General features: G+C 39.7%; 1 protein-coding gene and 1 non-coding gene across 4 annotated transcripts in view; both read right to left on the bottom strand.

Moving 5' to 3' along the window:
* Positions 1-1,805: 1,805 nt before the first annotated feature.
* ZBED3 (zinc finger BED-type containing 3) overlaps positions 1,806-18,602 on the bottom strand; it is a 35,589-nt gene continuing 18,792 nt past the window's right edge. Inside the window, exons 1-3 of one of the 3 annotated variants that reach the window (XM_036763229.1) lie at positions 12,455-12,528; positions 8,020-8,121; positions 5,271-5,997 (exon numbers count right to left, since the gene is read on the bottom strand). In XM_036763229.1, coding sequence (XP_036619124.1) covers positions 5,304-5,963 — 660 coding nt within the window. In that variant the 5' untranslated portion in view covers positions 5,964-5,997; positions 8,020-8,121; positions 12,455-12,528 and the 3' untranslated portion in view covers positions 5,271-5,303. Of the gene's footprint in view, positions 1,886-5,270; positions 5,998-8,019; positions 8,122-12,454; positions 12,529-18,602 lie in introns of those variants that run through there. The other 2 variants (XR_005010670.1, XM_036763225.1) reach the window with 2 other exon arrangements.
* Positions 12,328-12,469, bottom strand: LOC118835123. The gene has a single exon (XR_005009465.1). It is a non-coding gene; the product is annotated as a small nucleolar RNA SNORA47 (small nucleolar RNA).

The raw sequence follows: 18,602 nt of genomic DNA, 5'->3' as shown, positions 1-18,602 counted from the left end.
TTGGGGTCATTCCTTTATATGTAATTATCTTTAACAGATCTCAGTTTGACACCCTTTCAATGATTAAGGCTAGGTAAGAAATGAAGCATAGGAAAAAAAATCATTCTAGGAGAAGACCCTCAATTGCTGTTTGTACTCATTCCGAGCCATCAGGGCCAAAATAATGACCAAGTAGGGCTATTGCTGGCCAATCCGTGAGAGCCTGAGTGATTTGGGTTTAAGGCACGGTCCTTAAGACAGAAATCTTGCTTGTAAATCCCAAGGGATCTTTTGAGGTTTCAGTGATCAGAATTTACATTCATTTTGGCAGTCAAATTGAGACCTGGGAAAGACCTTAGCTTAAAAGGCCAAGGTCTCCCACTGCACCCAGGGCCATCTCCAGTCATCCTTGTGAGAAAGAAATTTCATTGTTCTGCTTCCACAGCACTATTGAGGGAAACACCAGGACCCTTGAGCTTCCCCCACCCCCGCTTATTCAATTTATCGTTGGGGTACACCCTGTCTGAAATGGACTAGAGGCCGGGACGTGACAAGCCTTCAAAACCTGAGAGTTCAAACAAGGGGCAAAGTTCTCATGCATCCGCGCACACCTAATAACCTTCATACATATTACTTTACACACCCATGCATAGATTATTCCTCCATTTTTTTGAACATGGGACCCATTTTGGGGGCGGGGGGAGACACGCTAAGGAGTAATGTGTGATGGGTGGGCTAGAAAGATTGTAACCCAGAGGAGCTGGGACCAATCGCAGCTCTGAAGGGATGGACTAGGAATGATTAAGCCTATGTAAGGCTTAGTTTGACTTCTGTGCTGGGTGTATGTATGCTCCATTTTGGGGTATCATACACCCACTTATTGCAAGAATTGTAAATAAACACTTCCTTTACTCACTTCAGTTTAAGTTTTGTTTCTTAAGGGAGTAACAACCCTGTTTGTAACATCCTCATCTATGTCTTGCCACTAGATGGACCCAGATGGCTCAGGAGGAGAAAGTGAGGCTGGTGACTTTTGATAATCATTTAATATCAATTTAGTAACTTCAATAAGAGCCAGAGCCTGAACTAATAATCAACCAGAAGAAGAGCCTGGACCTAAGCCTCTTTGTTCTCTGACTTTACTCAGAGAATAACCTTTTCCTCTGTCAACAAGGCCAGATCAGGCTGACTTAAGAGCATTCTTTCCTCTGTCTATGGCCATTAAGGATGAGACCCTTAACCCGAGACACTATCTTGAATAATGTGACTTTTTCTTATCTTAATATTTTATGGACATATACTATGTTATGGCATGTTAATGGTAAATTAAACACAGAGATCCTGGGTTGTGATTTCAATTCACATTTTGTCAGCTCTCTTATCTTATTGTATTTACAACCTATTCAATTAAGAAAAGTCCTTTTCTTGTATCATGGTTAAATATACATGGGGATCATAAAATTGAGTAACACAGACATGTTGAATTGCAACTGTTCTAAAAATGTATTTAAACCTTCTCGTTCTTTTGTTCAGACAGTCGGATTTTGTCTGGCTCCATACATGTATGTAAGCTGCTAGCTTTAAGGGAATAAACAATATGAATTTACGTTATCGCCTAGCTTGTTTGCCTCCTTTAACCAAACTTTCAGGTCAACACTTTGCACAGCCCTCCCTCACTTAAATCCAATTCACTTGCACATCATGGTATCACCTCCCTGATGGTCATAGTCTTCAAGAACGAAGTAACAAACAAGAACTGCCAGTTGCTATGCCTTTGGGCAGTTAGAGAGAAGGGAACTCACCTGGTCAGACTCAGGCAAATCCCAGTTACCACATGCCTTGAACAGGTGTTGATAATTCCTGTTTTGATGAAGAGGGGGAGGTCAGACAGCAGCCTCTAGTTGAGCTGGAAACAAGGAGCAAGGACCTTCACTCAGCCTGGCTTTCTGTATAGTTTGCTTTTTTATTTTGTCATTCAGTTTGTTTCACAGTAAACAACACAAAATGCATCTCTTTTTCAAAATTTGTTTTTATTCTGAAATGAACAAATAAAGTATTTCCACATACACAGAATGGTGGGTTTGGTGGGGTAGGAGTGGGCAAGGATTGTCCATGAAATTAGAGATTTCTATCATGTGTAGCTGGCCTTTCTTTTTAAAGTGTATCTCAACCCATAGCTTTCAAAGACGTCCTTTTTGTCTATGCTTCTTTCTGGCCTTCATTTTATTCTCTTCTCAGCATTTTAACAAAAATTTGCTTCAATGGCTGCCTTTCTTTCCTTTTTCTAAAACAGCATTTCCACATATCGTATGGAAAAGAGGACAGTACAGGAAACTCCTCCGCTATATGTAGGCCTTCATATAAGGCCTTTTGCAAATTTCTGCCTTCTACATAAAACCAAAAATAAAACATCTTTGCTCTCAATGAGTTAATGTTCTGTAGAAGGAAACAACATGTATACATATAAGTATATACAAAATATGTGTATCCACCTTGACACAACACATGGGCTGGAGTAATGTGCCCAGTTCATAACCTGTACCTTCACACCCAGGAATGCAATATGGACAAAGCTCAGTCCTAGGGAGCCTGCCCTGTAATGAGATTTCTCATTTAAGACTACCACCCCAGTGGTCTGGAAGATGATTTTCCTTACAGTAAATCAGATTATGGCTCACATCTAGATTTCTCCCCACCAACCCCCAAAGTAGAAAGGTACTTAATGTATAATATGAATTAGGGATGAGTTAAGTTACTCATATATACAAATGAGAAATGTGAAACACAAAAGTAGTTTCACTGTAGTGCATATGTACAAAATCAAACTTAAAACAGGATTCAGTAACAACCTTTAACGACCATCCCAGCTTGCTGGGAAGGCAATGATGTAAACTTCATCAGAACAGCAGTCTGTAGCTGCACTAATAAGGCACATGACATTTCACCTCAGCTCTGCCCTGTATATACAACTTCCAGTTTTTCTGCTGATAAAATAGCCAGACTCAGGCAAATCTTCTTTTCCATGGCTGTCCTCTCTGATGAAGAAGCTTCCCTTTCCACCAGTCAATGGATCTAACCTGATTGCACCATACACCTCTGGACCTCTTAGTTTCACAAGGTTGCCTCCAAGCCTAGACATAGCCACCTTGGGGTATTTATTTGTCTAAGAAGTAAAGCACCCAGACACAGCCTTGGGCTAGCCCAGCCTGATGTGATTTTTAGCCACCGTACTGACAGCTGACAATTTCAGTATTGATACCATATTGACAGTCTCAATGCCATCCACAGGTAGAAAGCAAGAGATGGAGGGGTGGGATGCTCCCTTTTGTGCATCCACAGAGTCATCAGCTCTTCCAGATACACAGCCAAAAAGGAGTTTCCTTGATATTTCAAAGCCCAAAGCCTCAGCAATGAGTCACACATGGCTAGAAGCAAGTACTGCCCCCCTCCAAGTTTCCACATGGTCATCTAGAACCCAGGTAGGATGAATCTGGGCATGATCCACCCCTCCACCAAAACAAAATAACACAAGACAATTTCAGGGGGGAAGGACAGTCACGGTGGAGAAGGGAATAAGAGATGGCTTCATTTAGACAGTGGCTCTTCAGCGGAGCTCAAAAGAAAACTCAAGACTTTAATACAAAGATGAGGACAGAATTCATTCCAAGCCTGAGGGACAGCTTGGGTGAAGGCAAGAAAACAGAAGCAATATGCATGTGCAGAAACAGCCAGGAGGCTGGGCTGTAGGGTACAGGGAGGGCAGTAATATGTACTAAGACTGGAAAGGTAGATTGTAAAGGGCTTTAAATAAACGTCAACATTCCCTTATCAGTGGGAAAGGACAGAGTCTCCAGAACAGTAAAATAGGCAGAAAACGACTATAATTTGTTACATTTTCTTGGATTTATTTATAATAGCTTTTAAAATTTATTACTGATTTATTTAAAATTCATTATTGACATATGGAAGCTATTTTGGAAAAACTGTCAGGTTTATGTCTAACTAAAATCTCCCCTAAACAATGTGTATGCTGCATTTCAATCCGTAACATCTTCAGTACTTGAAAATTTTCGTCTGTGATTTCATCAGTGTGGGTGGGCCCTCCTTCCACCCCCACAATATACAGTTCTCATGTGTTGCTGTAACCAAACAAATCACAAGCATGTCTAGAGATGAACCTCTCAGCATTTAGCTGAGATGGTCCTTAGCCTACCAGTCATAGGATCATAAGATTTAAAGGTGGAAGGAAGCTTCAAAGATCATCTAAGCCAGGGGTTTTGATCTGCGGTGTGGTCCATAAAAATTTTCCCCCAAAATTTTGGTAAATGTATTTTGATATAATTGGTTTGCTTTGTAATCCCATGCATTTAAAAACAATCTCCTGGGAAGGGGTCTATAGTCTTCACCAGACTGCCAAAGGGGTCTGTGGTACCAAAAAGGTTAAGAACCTCGAGTAAGAACCCCTTACTCTTACAGAATGAGAAACTAAGGTCCACAGAAGGATGGGACTTATTTAAAATCATAGCTAGTAAGACCATTGTCAGGGAAGCAGCTAGGTGGTCTATATGATCTGTTTTCTCATATAAAAAAGGTGTTCTTTTATGAATAGTAAACAGCCCAGTTTCACTGAAACACAGGCTACTTGTAGCAGAGCAGCCTTCACTCATTCATTCAATATTTACCTAGCATCTCCTATGTATCAAGCATCATGCTAGGTCCTAGGGATACCAAAAAACCCAATTCCTCCCTGTACCCTACAGCCCAGCCTCCTGGCTGTTTCTGCACATGCATATTGCTTCTGTTTTCTTGCCTTCACCCAAGCTGTCCCTCAGGCTTGGAATGAATTCTGTCCTCATCTTTGTATTACAGTCCCGAGCTGTCTTTTGAGCTCCGCTTAAGAGCCACTGTCTAAATGAAGCCATCTCTTATTCCCCTCTTGTCGTATAAAAATGTTGTTTGCTCTTGTTCATAAAAATTTTGTCAGATCTATTTTCAAAATTTTAAAGCTTGATAGAATGATAGAATACTAGAGTTGGAAGGGTTGCAGACCATAGATTTAGAATGGGAAGAGACCTGAGAGACCATTTAGTCCAATCACCTTATTTTAGGTATGAGGAACTTGAGGCCCGGTGAAATACAGCTAGAAAATTCTGGGATCAGATTTCAGAGGGTCACCAAGGCCAGGCACACCAATTTTGGACTTCATCTAGGAGGTAATGGAGAACCCCTAAAATATTTGGGCAGTGAAATGATGTGACCCATGCATTTGACCCATTTCTCTGACAGGGTTCTGCTTTGCCTCAGGCTGACCTAAGACCAACACTCTAGAAAAGGACTTTGGTTATTAAGTAGCCCTCACCATGATCCTCTGGCTCCTCTTTGATCAGGGTAGACAGAGGGGCAGTGGCCAGGGCTAAAGCATTTTCCCTCTGGCATACTTCCAGGAGTCGGGCTTGCAACCCCTCCTTCTCAGCCTGAAGCTCTTGCCTCTTCTCTGATAAATCTTTCTCCTCCTCTTCAATGGCCCTTTTCCTCAATTCCAGGACTCTCTCTCTCCTCTCCACTGCCCTCTCCCTCTTTTCCAGTTCCCTCTCTCGCTGGCTCGCCCGTAAAGCCAGCGCTCCCATCTGCTCCATCAGGCGTCCCCAGTCTCCCTCTACACCTGGTGGGGAGGGTGGAAGAGGAGGTGGTGCTTCTGGGCGAGGACCAGCCTGTCGGTGCCCACTCTTTTCCAGTTCTTGCTTATGCATACTCTTCAGATGCTTCCACAGAGCAGTGGTTCCAACGTTGAACCCTGGGCCCCGGCTGACCTGCTTTCCACACAGCCTACAAGTGGCATATTGACTGGCAGGAAGGCCAGAGTGGGCCAAGGGCAGGTGAAAATACTCCCAGGCTTCTGAGTATCGGGCTCCCCTGCCATGGGCTGCAGGGGCAACACTTCTGAGGGTGTCAATATAAGAACCACCTTCTTCCATTTTTTTCATCTGACTTGTCACACCTCAATCATTACTCTGGGCCCTTTACATCGAGGGGAGAAATTAAAAAAAAGAATTAAAATGTGATATTGCCCCAAACCTTAAAAATCACAGTACCTACAAACATTCTGCCCTCAAGGAAACCATTTTTTTTATTTCATACAGAAAGAGCTTTCTCAAAGTTAGGTATTTGAGGTAAGAGAGTCTATTCTAATACTCTATGCCAAACGACCAGAAATTCCCTTACAAATCAAACACATCTCCTTTTCTAACAAATATGCTTCAGCAATACATATGCTCAAATTAATGATCTTTGGCCAGAAAACTGGGTTAAGCTCCTTGAAAGGTGAATGCTCCGTAAATGGGTGTTATAATTATAGTATGTCTAATTTTAATTGGTCTCTCTCTGACCACTTTAAAATAAAAAAATCAAACCACTTTGCTTTACTCAGTGGTGTTAAAGGGTCCTCTGAACTTGTCTTTCTGAGTTGCCACATTTTCTAGAAACATTGGACTCAGAGCATGCAGGAGGCCCTTATGAGAAATGAGTAGTTCTCTCATATTTGATAACTAATTATTATATTACGATCAAGGTTTTTCCCCTTTTCTACTTCCTCATCCAGAAATCAACCAGCATGGGAAATTTCTCTTAAAGATTTACCCTTGCCAATACGAAATCAGACAGTAAAAGGAATTCTACATTTGGGCTAATGGGTGCACTCCTGCTCATTGTGTTTGCCCAGACATATCTGGGAAGTGTTCTTCCTTTTGTCAGACGGGTGATACAGAAATTGATGTTTCTCTGACCAAGATTTGGGTGATCAAGTCATGTACCCCAAGACCCTCATTGTAATATAGCCCAGCCTCTCACTGTAATATTCATTTTCTTATTACTTGTTGACCAATCAGAGTCGACTACTACTCCTCAGGAACACCCATTCTTGGAAGGGCATATAAACTGTGTGCCCACCACCATGAGGGGTCTTTGGTCTAATAAAGACTGCCAAATGAGCATCCTTTTATTTAACATGCTGGCTTTATTAATAAAATGATTAAATTACCCAGAAACTATCTCTTGAATTTTTTATCACACTCTGAAGGTGCCAAGGCCAAAGCAGGGGCCCCCCCACCCCCACCCCACCAGCTGACACAATTTATTGTTTGTACCCTAAGCTGGATTCCCTGTGTGTCCTTGGGAGTCAAAATAGGCAAAGTCAGGCCATGCCAGGCTGGGAAGTTTGCTTGTGTGGCTGGGTCCCTGTAGATACGCAGGCCATCCTATCTTCATTGTCTATCTAGCCTTTCCAAAGGAAAAGAATGTGGCTTTTGCCATTGCCTTGCTCCTCCCCTTTGGGAGGGGTTTTGTCCTTTTTCCACTTTTACTACATTTTTCCTTCTCCCATGCCACACCCCTTTAGATGGAGTTTTGTTTCCTCCTCCTTCCTTTGTCCTGCTGTCATAAATATGCAAACTTCTATATGGACTGTGAACTCTCTGGGTTCCACATCCATGTTCATTTCTCTTGTAATAAACCCAGTAAGTTTCGTGACGTTGTGATTGCCTGTTGACGCTGGAAACAAGGAAACATTCCACATTTTATTTTACTCCTAGTTCTTCTGAAAGCCTGTAGTAGCTAAAGGCAGCTCTACTGAAAGAAATTTGGGAATCCAGTTCTTGAACCTTTGACCTGTCTTTGGGATCTGGACAAAACTTCTACCTGAAAGATACATGAGAATTCAGCAGCGTAGCTTGGTAGTGTTAACCGTCACCTCTGAGGACAGATACTGGCAAAGAAGAGACATGGGAAACTCCGATTCAGGAGCCAGCCTTGGGGGGAATAATCAAAAATTTCCTAACACCAGAAAATTGGGTTTTCCCCCCTCCAGCCTCTAGCAGGTACTTGGTCAGTGCAGTAAAAAACAGCAAGAACAACAACAAAAAACCCCAACTTTGTTTCTACTGACCCAAGACAAAGCTCGGCCCCACCCCCCAAACGTGTGGCTATTCATTTATTTAAAGCCTTTAGGAAGGAAATAAAAACAAAAGAAAAGCAGTAGGTTCTCACCTAGTCAGAATGTTTTTTCAAAATATCCATATAAAAGATCACAGATTCAGTGAAACCAATTCCAGGAGCCTTTTCTACAGGATAACTGATTCACCATCATGCCTATGGAAGAAGGGAACAGAAGAAGAAATTAACACTCTCAAGGTTAACAGTTCATTTTCTTCACAACAGCCCCAGGAGATCACTAATACAAGCCTTATTAATCCCATTTTACAGATGAAGAAACTAAGGCTCTGACAACCTGAGTGAGAGGAGTCCCACCTAGTCTTTAGGTTGATCAGAGTTCTGAAGTCTTTCAAAGTTGTTTTCCTTTACAAGGATTTGTCATGTAGTTTTCCTGGTTGTGCTCACTTTACTTTGCATCAGTTCATACAAGTCCTCCCAGGTTTCTCTGAATCATTCCCTTTAATCATTTCTTAGAGTGCAGTAATATTTCAACAAAATCATGCACCAATAGCTGACTTTTTAAATTTTGAATTTTTATTCCAAATTTAACAAACATCAAGGAAAATGAGCACTTCCATATTCACTAAAGTATAGTGAAACTGGGAATCTCTATTGTGAAGAACTTTCTTTTCTTTTTAAATATATAAATTCAACATGAAAATTTTGAACCTATTTTGCTTGTCTGTGATTCCTTCTGTTCTCTTTTTCTGGAGGTAAAGGAGGAGCCCTATTTCTACCTCCTTTCTCCCTCTCCTCTCCTCCCACAAGCTAAAAAGAAAAAAAAAACCCTCATAAAAAATAGTAGTTTCCAGGAAAGCAAATACCCACACCAACCATGTCCAAAAATGGATTCATTCTTCATCTCTGCCTGGAGGTGGATAGCCTGATTCAACACCATTACTCTAGAATCATGGTTGTTGATGGAACTGATCAGAGTTCCTTGTCTTTCAAAGTTATTTTTCTTCAAAAATGTTGTGACTATTGTATAAATTCTTCTCCAGGTTCTGCTTACTTCACTCTCAGTTCATTTTAGTCCTCCCAGATTTCTCTGAAACCATCCCTTTCATCATTTCCTATGACACAATATCCTATTTGTACATTTGTTATGGTAATTAAGGTGGGACTTTTTTTTTAACTGTTTTCTCTTTTGGAATGCTGAGGTAATCAAGTACCTTTGATTGTGCCTTGCCTTTGTTTGTAGGAAGGCCCATACCCTTTTGCTAATTAGGTCACAAGAGGTTTGAAGCCCCAGGGCCCGAAACAGGGTATATATGCTCTGAGGTTAGCATTTTATTTGGGGCTCTCACTCACTGGAAGTCGTGTGATTTGACCAGACAAGACTCTGGGTAGCCACTGTTAAGGAGCCCCCAGCTTTGAAAAACCCAGAGACTGATGCTTCTCTGGTGACTATGTATATTGTGATTTTGTCAGACAGAAATCTGTCTGTTGATCTGTTTATATCATCTCTGTAATTTCTGTTTGTATTTACTCTGAAGTTCAGGGTGCTGGCTTTTCCCCCTGAACTAAGTGAATAGTATATGTATGTTTAATTAAAGTAAGGTTGTTAACCCCTTAAAGTTGCTTTCCTTAGAAAAGCAGATCAAAGAACCTGTAATAGCAGCCCTTCTGTGTGCTGGTATTGTTGGTCTTTCGCCCCCATAGCAGCTGCTAGCAGCATTGTTACAACATCATAATTTGTTCAGCCATTCCCCAACTGGTAGATACCCTTTTAGTTTCAAGCTCTTTGCTTGAAATGATAATTAACTCATAATATAAAAGCTGTATACTGAGATCAAACTAAATATATAATCATGTAAGCATTCAACTCTAGACTCTTAACCTCTTACAGTCATAGTTATGCTATAGTAGTCTAAACATATTTATGATTAATTACCTAATAAAGCATCATCTATCCACAAAATAAAAGCCATGGTTTTGAAGTCAGAGGGCCTGAGTTCAAATTCTGGCTCTTTTACTAATCTGTGTGACCTTAGGCAAGTCAATTTATCTCTCTGGGATTCAGCTTCCTCCTCAGTAAAGATCTCTAAGGTTCCCTCCAACTCCTAGATCTCTGATCCTAAGTGGATTCAGGTGTCCTAGAGAAGCTAGCTGCCTTTTCCATTCTCCTAAGTAAAAGGGGTTTTTAAATTCTGTGACTTCCTTCACTAAATGCCAAAGGAACATCTGAGGGGCTGTCACCTCTCCCATTCTTTAGAAGCCCAAATTGGTTTCTTTTATTCCTAGAATTCCCACCCCACACCTCCATATTATGGCACATATGTGGTAGGGATGGGGGGAGGGTAGAAATATTAGAGAATATTTAGAAAAACTATCAATAATTTTATACTAAAGTTCAAAGGCTGCAAAAGTGACTGCTTTGGAACAAACAGCATTTTTCCTGTCCTGCATCAGGGGCTCCATTTTTACAAGAGCTACTTTTCATTTCTCCCAAAGTCTTGGAGGCAAATTCTTAGATGGTCAGAGGAGAAATGCTAATTGTAAAGTGGCTAATCTGGGGAAAGGGATACCAATGCTAGCTCTGTTTCCCTCTGTGCTACGAATCCTGGCAAACCAGAAAGGAGCAATGGGCTTAGAGATCTATTTAGGGATCTACAGTGCCAACAAACTATCTACTGAGCATCTGTGCACTTAGGTGCAAAGCACAGTGTTAGACGGTGGTAGAGATACAAAGATTAATAAAAGGGCTCCCTGCCCTTGATGAGCCTACAATCTCGTAGGAGAGATAAGACCCTTACATTCACAAATACCATAAAATAAAAAAAATTAATTAGAAGAATAATGTTGCAGATAATATTATAATAAAAGAATTAAGAGAATAGGAGTAGAGACTGGTTTTGAGAACTCCCAGAGAGGAAACTCAGCTTACCAAGGTGGAATGGTACTCTCCTTGAAATGTATAGTCTTAGCTGCCTAATGTACTGAGAAATTAAGTGACTTGCTTAGGGTTACACAGCATCCTTCAAAGGCAGGATTTAAACCCCGGGCTTCCGGGTTTCAAAGACAGCTCTCTATCCTATGCCACTAATGTCTCTAAAAGATCATAAAAAAGGGGAAAGAACTTACATGTGCAAAAATATTTATAACAACTCTTTTTGTGGTGGCCAAGAATTGGAAATTGTGGGGATGCCCATCAACTGGGTAATAGTTGATCAAGCTGTGGTATTTGAATGTAATGGAATACTATTGCCCCGTAAGAAATGATGAACAGGTGGATTTCAGAAAAACCTGGAAAGACTTACATGAACTGATGCTGAGTGAAATGAGGAGAACCAAGAGAACACTGTATACAGTAGTAACAGCAACATAGTGCAATGATCAGCTATAACTGACTTGGCTCTTCTCAGTAATACAATGACCCAAGACAATTCAAAAAGACTCATGATGAAAAATGCTATCTGCATCAAGAAAAAGAACTGATGCAGTCTGAATGCAGAACAAAACATACTATTTTCACTTTCTTTGTTTTTTCATGATTTTTGTTCTTTCCTCTTTCACAACATGACTAATGTGGAAATATTTTTTACGTGACTGCACAGGTATAACCTATATCAGATTGTTTTCCATCTTGGGGGAGGGAGGGAGAAAAATTTGGAACTCAAACTCTTATAAAAATGAATGTTGAAAATTGTCTTTACATGTAATTGAAAAAATAAAATACTATTTACATTAAAAGAAAAAATGTCTTTTAAAAAGCATTTTAAGTACATAAAAGCAGTTCTGAAGGCACCAATGGAAGGGCCTGAACCCAGATCTATCTCCAATTTTAGCACCAAAGTACCTAAGGTGATTTCTGGGGGGGGGGGGGGGGAAGGTGGGGAGAGGATAACCCTCTACTGTAAATCTCTAGAAAACCTTCAGTTTCCTTAGAAATAGCTCATTATTTTATATTCCATGGATTTCCACTAACAAGCACCTGAAATGCATGGAAGCCTCAGAACCACTCATACAACTTGATGCTTTGAAGCTTGCCACAGGAGCTCTTTAGCCTAGTTAGAAATCCAGACCCAAACTCATGACGGAAAATACTGGCTACATCCAGAGAAAGAACTATGGAGTTTGAATGCAGATCAGAGCAGACTATTTTCACTTTTTGTTTTTTTTCTTGTTGTTTTCCCCTTCTGTTCTGAGTCTTCTTTCACAACATGACTAATGGGGAAATGTGTTTAACATGACTGTACATATATAACCTATATCAAATTGCTTGTTATCTTGGGGAGGGAAGGAAGAAAAATCTGGAACTCAAAATCTTACAAAGGTGAATTTTGAAAAATATCTTTATGTGTAATTGGGAAAAATAAAATACTATTAAGTTAGAAAAAAAAAAGGAAATGTAGACCCAAGTTACTGTCTGCAAGCAAAGCACTGCTCATTCCCTTCTACATATTAGGGAAAGGCAAATGTTTCCAGCATCATTTTACTTTTGGAGGCAATAACCAGTAGAGGGCAGTACGGTACCCAACTGCCTTACCTTCTCTGTCCTCCGTGAATAACATGGGTATCTGGTCTCTGGACCTACACTGCAGATGTTAGGGAGAATACAACTCTCTAAAGCAGAGTTTCTTAACCTAAGGACCAGAGACAGATTTTTTAAGGGGTCTGTGGGGGGAAAATAACATCTTTATTTTCACTAACCTATAATTAAAATTTAGCTTTTTAATTATGAATGTAAGTAACAAAGATTCTTTGGAGGAGGGGTCCATAGGCTTCACCAGTATCTAAGGGGTTCAGGGCAGAAGATGGTAATGATCAAAGGCTGGCCCCAAAGAAAAGATGAAAAGGAACATTCCTGCTGTCTTTGAAGATGTGGTGAAATAGGAGTATGAAACAGTCCGTATAACATCAGATATTTTCTGTGCTGGTTAGTTTGGCTAACCTATTTTTAAAAATCTTTTCCATTCTTTGGTATGAGGTTTGGCTCTCTGGTAGGGGAACATGCATGTTGGAAAATGGAAATGATATAAAAAAAGAGGTTTATAGGCTTTCTTGAAATGGAGTGCACATGACATGCTTTCCTGGCCTTATTTTGTATTTAAATTTCAATATTTAAGTTTGTTTTTTTCTCTTATTGTATATTTAAGTTTTAGTAATTAAAAAAAGAAGAAGAAAAAAGAGGCTTCTGTATATTCTAAGAAAACATTTTACTTTGTATTTCAGGATCAGGCACAATTTCTATTCTGATCATTTATGGGCTTACACACACACACACACACACACACACACACACACAAGGAAACAAAGATTTCCTTCAAGATGACCTCTTGACTTAAAGACAGGATGAATCCTCAAAAGTAGAGGAATATGGAAAACTGAAAATAAACTGGGAATACAAAACCTCAACAAAGTACAGAGAAAGACAAATACCAGATGGCATATTGTACATATGTGAAATGTGATGATAAAGGAATGTAGTATTTGCACTTAAAAGTTTTACGTAAATACAGTATTGTTATTATTGGCTAACAACTGAACACCCAGTTAATGTCTTTATTAAGAGATATCCATAAACTATAATTCTGTTTAAACTTACAATATTAAGACTAATTATCTGTTAGTTTAAAACCTTGTACCTTGGTTACAGAATTAGCATTTCCAAGTCTCAGCTGAGTTTGGGTTCCAGATGTGGACCATGAAACGCTGTGAGAATCAGACTGCCTTGCAAAAAGATTAAAAATGATTTTATTCAATCGAGTACACGAATGGCCTTAATCAAGACTGACCAACTTGCTTAAAACAAATAATTATCCTTGATAAAAGAAGTGTAAATGAAATCCCAGTTCATTAATTTGCTAGCTTCTCTTCTCTAAAGGGACAGTGGCCTAATTAAAGATGTTGATATAGATACACAAGTAAGAATAAAAACGGCAATCCTAAATTAATTTATGGATTAATGCAATACCAGTGGGCTATTTTATAGAATTAGAGAAAATAATTATAGGTAGAAAACTTCCATTAGCTATGCCTTCTCAATGATAAATGCAAATAGAAGAAAATCTAGTAAAAATTTTTCTAGATGAAAACTGAAATCCAGGTGATTGATAAGTTAGGGATACTTTCAAACTATCCTATGATGCCTCTTGCCTTTCTCTTCATCCCAAGTGCTTAGGGGTACTTAATAAATGCTTATTCACTAAAATCTCACAATTAGTATCATTTGAAGTGATACTTCATTTGGAAGAGAGATTAGACTTACTTTGGTGCCAAGGGTATAAGCTAGCAGTAATAGGTAGAAACTGCCAAGAGCCAGATTTAGGAGAATAATTAGTTTTCCCAGAATGGATGAGTAGTCTCAGGTGGTAGACTGATGCTTTCCAAACAAATGCTGCAGAATCACTTGTTATGAATGATGTAGGGCGAGTGCTTGCTCAGGTTGGACTGCACCCAAGATGTACCTTCCAAGTGAGAGTCGATGAAAAATTGTAAACAGCTGCCACAAACACATTGCACATAGTAGTTTAATAAATGCGCTGAATGTATACTGGGTTTCAAATTATAGTTAAGATTATGCCTTTATGCAACAGAGCTATTTCCTAAAAGTTGAGTGGAAAACATTTGTTGGTAAACTGAATCCTTTTTTTTTTAATGTACTAAGAAGATTTATTTGCACAGCAAGCTTCTGAATCCCTTTAAATAACCTGAGTTAAACTCTAAGTCCAGACGCTAGTGTAAGATCCTGGGCAAGTTACTTAACCTCTATGTCACTTTCCTCATCTGTAAAATGGAGATTATAGCAGCACCTACCTACCAGGCTCAAATGTGAGGCTCAAATGAGATAATATTTACAGGGTACTTTGCAAACCTTAAACCTAGTGCTAGTTATTATTAATATTATTATTAATTATTCCAATGCACCACTTTAAAGTAGGCCATGTCTATATCCAGTTTCCTTAGAGAGGGCATATCACTGTTTATACTATTGTGTTGTTCAGTTGTGACCAACCCTATGTGACCCCTTTTTTATTTAGAGCTTTCTTGGCAAAGAAACTGGAGGGGCTTGCCAATTCCTTCTCTAGCTCATTTTACAGATGAGGAACTGAGGCCAACAGGATTAAGTGACTTGCCCAGGGTCACATAGCTATAAGTACCTGAGGCCAAATTTGAACTCATATCTTCCTGTCTCAGGTCCAGCCCTCTATCCACTGAGCCATTGGCTGCCTCCTATTCTAGTTACCTTACTTATTTCTTGGAAGAAACACTTTTAAGAAGGGGGCGGGGGTGGAGAGGATAGGCTCTCCTAACCTTGGGCAGGGAACTCTAATTACTTGATCACCTAAGCAAAGACAGTAACCCACTCCTGCATCTCACACAGGTATGGAAACCATATGTCTGATTTCGAACATTCTATTCCATTGTCCCATGAACCAACTAAATGTTCTGAAAATTCCATTACTTCAGTGAATGGCATCTAAGTGTGTCGAGTCAGCCAGCATTACAGTAAAAATATACAGTCACAGAAGACTGAGAGTCACAAGCTGAAAAAACCATGCTTGCTCACTAGCCTGTGCTATTTTATGCCTGTCTGAACACGTAGAAAGAGATGTTGGTGGAGAGGTGTGGAGCAGCATTGCTCAAAGCCAAAGCCCTACAGATGTGGGCTGTCTCCATCAGCAGAAAAGCACAGATACCCCTACCAGCAGGACCCAACTGCAGTGAGGGGAAAACAAGAATGATTATTTCCATTTGCTATAACACCATACTGTGGGAATCAAAAGAAACAACTCCTAGACAAAGTCACTCGAGTTGACAGATTTTTAACTTGCAAACAAAGCAGATGTGCACAGAGTGTAGGTGTATGAGCTCAATTAGATTTTGACTTTTTTTATGCAACAAAATCAAAGGAAATACTATTTGGCTGCACTAGCAAGGTACAGGAATGCATGGGAATACAAAAAAATGCATCATTCTGAGAAACATCTGCCTTTAAAAAAAATTACATGTGGTCCAGAAAAATAACTGCAGCCAAGAAATATCTGTTGGAACAGGATAAACAATATCAGGTGATTCTTCCATCTTGTTATACACTGAGCTTATTCAGAAAACTATAGCAGTCCTAATGTCACTGAGAACCAAGATGACATTTTGTTGTTCGGTCATTTTCAGTCATGCCCAACTCTTTGTGACCTCTTTTTGGAGGTTTCTCGACAAAGATATTAGAATGGTTTGCCATTTTCTTCTCCAACTCATTTTGCAGATGAGGAAACTGAGGCAAACAGGATTAAGTGACTTGCCCAGGGTCACCCAGCTTAGATCTGAGTCTGGTCCGTGTTGGTGGTTCTTGGGGGAGGAGGAGTGCTGATGTGGCAGAGCTTGCTGTGTAGCTCTGAAAACAACAGCGCAGTCCCTCAAGCTTGGAACAAAGTACTCTCTACTCTACAAGCAGTCATACCCCAATGAAAAACTCAAGGGTCAAGTAAGTTGTCTGGGAACATGGCCAGGCAGCGAAAACGGACTCAGATTCAGATTCACACTTTGGAATCTTTCTTTGGTGACAAAGAAGACCAAAACATATAGCCAGAAGAAGTCAACAAAATCTAACGGCCTACATCAAAAGCCTCCAAGAAAAACATGAATTGGTCTCAGGACATGGAAGAGCTCAAAAAAGATTTGGAAAAGCAAGTAAGAGAAGTAGAGGAAAAATTGGGAAGAGAAATGAGAAGGATGCAAGAAAACCAGGAAAAACAAGTCAATGACTGGCTAAAAGGAGACCCAAAAAATAAATACTGAAGAAAACAACACCTTAAAAAATAGACTAACTCAAATGGCAAAAGAGCTCCAAAAAGCCAATGAGGAGAAGAATGCCTTGAAAGGCAGAATTAGCCAAATGGAAAATGGGGTCCAAAAGACCACTGAAGAAAATACTACCTTAAAAATTAGATTGGAGCAAGTGGAAGCTAGTAACCTTATAAGAAATCAAGATATTACAAAACAGAACCAAAGGAATGAAAAAATGGAAGACAATGTGAAATATCTCATTGGAAAAACCACTGACCTGAAGAATAGATCCAGGAGAGATAATTTAAAAATTATTGGACTACCTGAAAGCCATGGTTATCGAGGAGAACTGTCCTGATATTCTAGAGCCAGAGGGTCAAATAGAAATTGAAAGAATCCACCAACTGCCTCTTGAAAAAGATCCTCAAAAGAAAACTCCTAGGAATATTGTTGCCAAATTCCAGAGCTCCCAGATCAAGGAGAAAATACTGCAAGGAGCCAGAAAGAAACAATTTGAGTATTGTGGAAACACAATCAGGATAACACAAAATCTAGCAGCTTCTACATTAAGGGATCAAAGGGCTTGGAATATGATATTCCAGAGGTCAGTGGAGCTAGGATTAAAACCCAGAATCACCTACCCAGCAAAACTGAGTATCATGCTCCAAGGCAAAATATGGGCTTTCAATAAAATAGAGGACTTTCAAGCTTTCTCAGTGAAAAGACCAGAGCTGAATAGAAAATCTGACTTTTAAATACAAGAATCAAGATAAGCATGAAAAGGTAAATAAGAAAGAAAAATCATAAGGGTTTTACTAAAGTTGAACTGTTTTGTTTACATTCCTATATGGAAAGATGATGTGTATAATTCATGAGACCTCAGTATTAGGGGAGCTGAAGGGAATATACATATATAGAGAGACAGAGGGCACAGGGTGAGTTAAATATGAAGGGATGATATCTAAAAAAATAAAATCAAATTAAGGGATGAGAGAGGAATATATTGAGAGAGGGAGAAAGGGAGAGATAGAATGGGGCAAATTATCTCACATAAAAGTGGCAAGAAAAAGCAGTTCTGTAGGAAGGAAAGAGGGGGCAGGTAAGGGGAAATGAGTGAATCTTTCTCTCATCGGATTTGACCTGAGGAGGGAATAACATACAAACTCAATTGAGTATCTTACTCCACCGGAAAGAAAGAGGAAGGAGATAAAAAGTGGGGATGATTGAAGGGAGGGCAGATGGGGGAGGAGTTAATCAAACCAACACTTTTGAAAAGGGACAGGGTCAAGGGAGAAAATTGAATAAAGGGGAATAGGATAGAAAGGAGCAAAATATAGTCTTTCACAATATGAGTATTGTGGAAGGGTTTTACATAATGATACGCATGTGGCCTATGTGGAATTGCTTGCCTTCTTAAGGAGGGTGGGTGGGGAGGGAAGAGGGGAGAGAATTTGGAACTCAAAGTTTTAAAAACAGATACTCAAAAAAAAAGTTTTTGCATGCAACTGGGCAATAAGATACACAGGCAATGGGGCATACAAATCTATCTTGCCCTACAAGAAAGTAAGGGAAAAGGGGATGGGGGGCGGGGAGTGGGGTGACAGAAGCGAGGGCTGACTGGGGAATGGGGCAACCAGAATATATGCCATCTTGGAGTGGGGGGAGGGTAGAAATGGGGAGAAAATTTGTAATTCAAGAGCTTGGTATCTAGTGATTAGGTATTAAATTATTGTATAAGATGGAGTTTTTGTTACATTGTATTTTATTATAAGACAGAAAGTCCTTGAAAATCAATGTCCATTGAAATCAGTCTATTGAAAATCAATGCTGAAAACTAAAAATAATAAATAAATAAATGTAATATAAAAAAAAGAAAAGCAAAAACCATTCCTTGACTTCAAGGAGCT

The sequence above is a fragment of the Trichosurus vulpecula genome, chromosome 1 (genome assembly GCF_011100635.1).
Source record: "Trichosurus vulpecula isolate mTriVul1 chromosome 1, mTriVul1.pri, whole genome shotgun sequence".
Taxonomy (NCBI): Eukaryota; Metazoa; Chordata; class Mammalia; order Diprotodontia; family Phalangeridae; genus Trichosurus; species Trichosurus vulpecula.
Note: the sequence above shows the minus strand (reverse complement) of the source record. Positions and strands in the feature narration are given on the sequence as shown.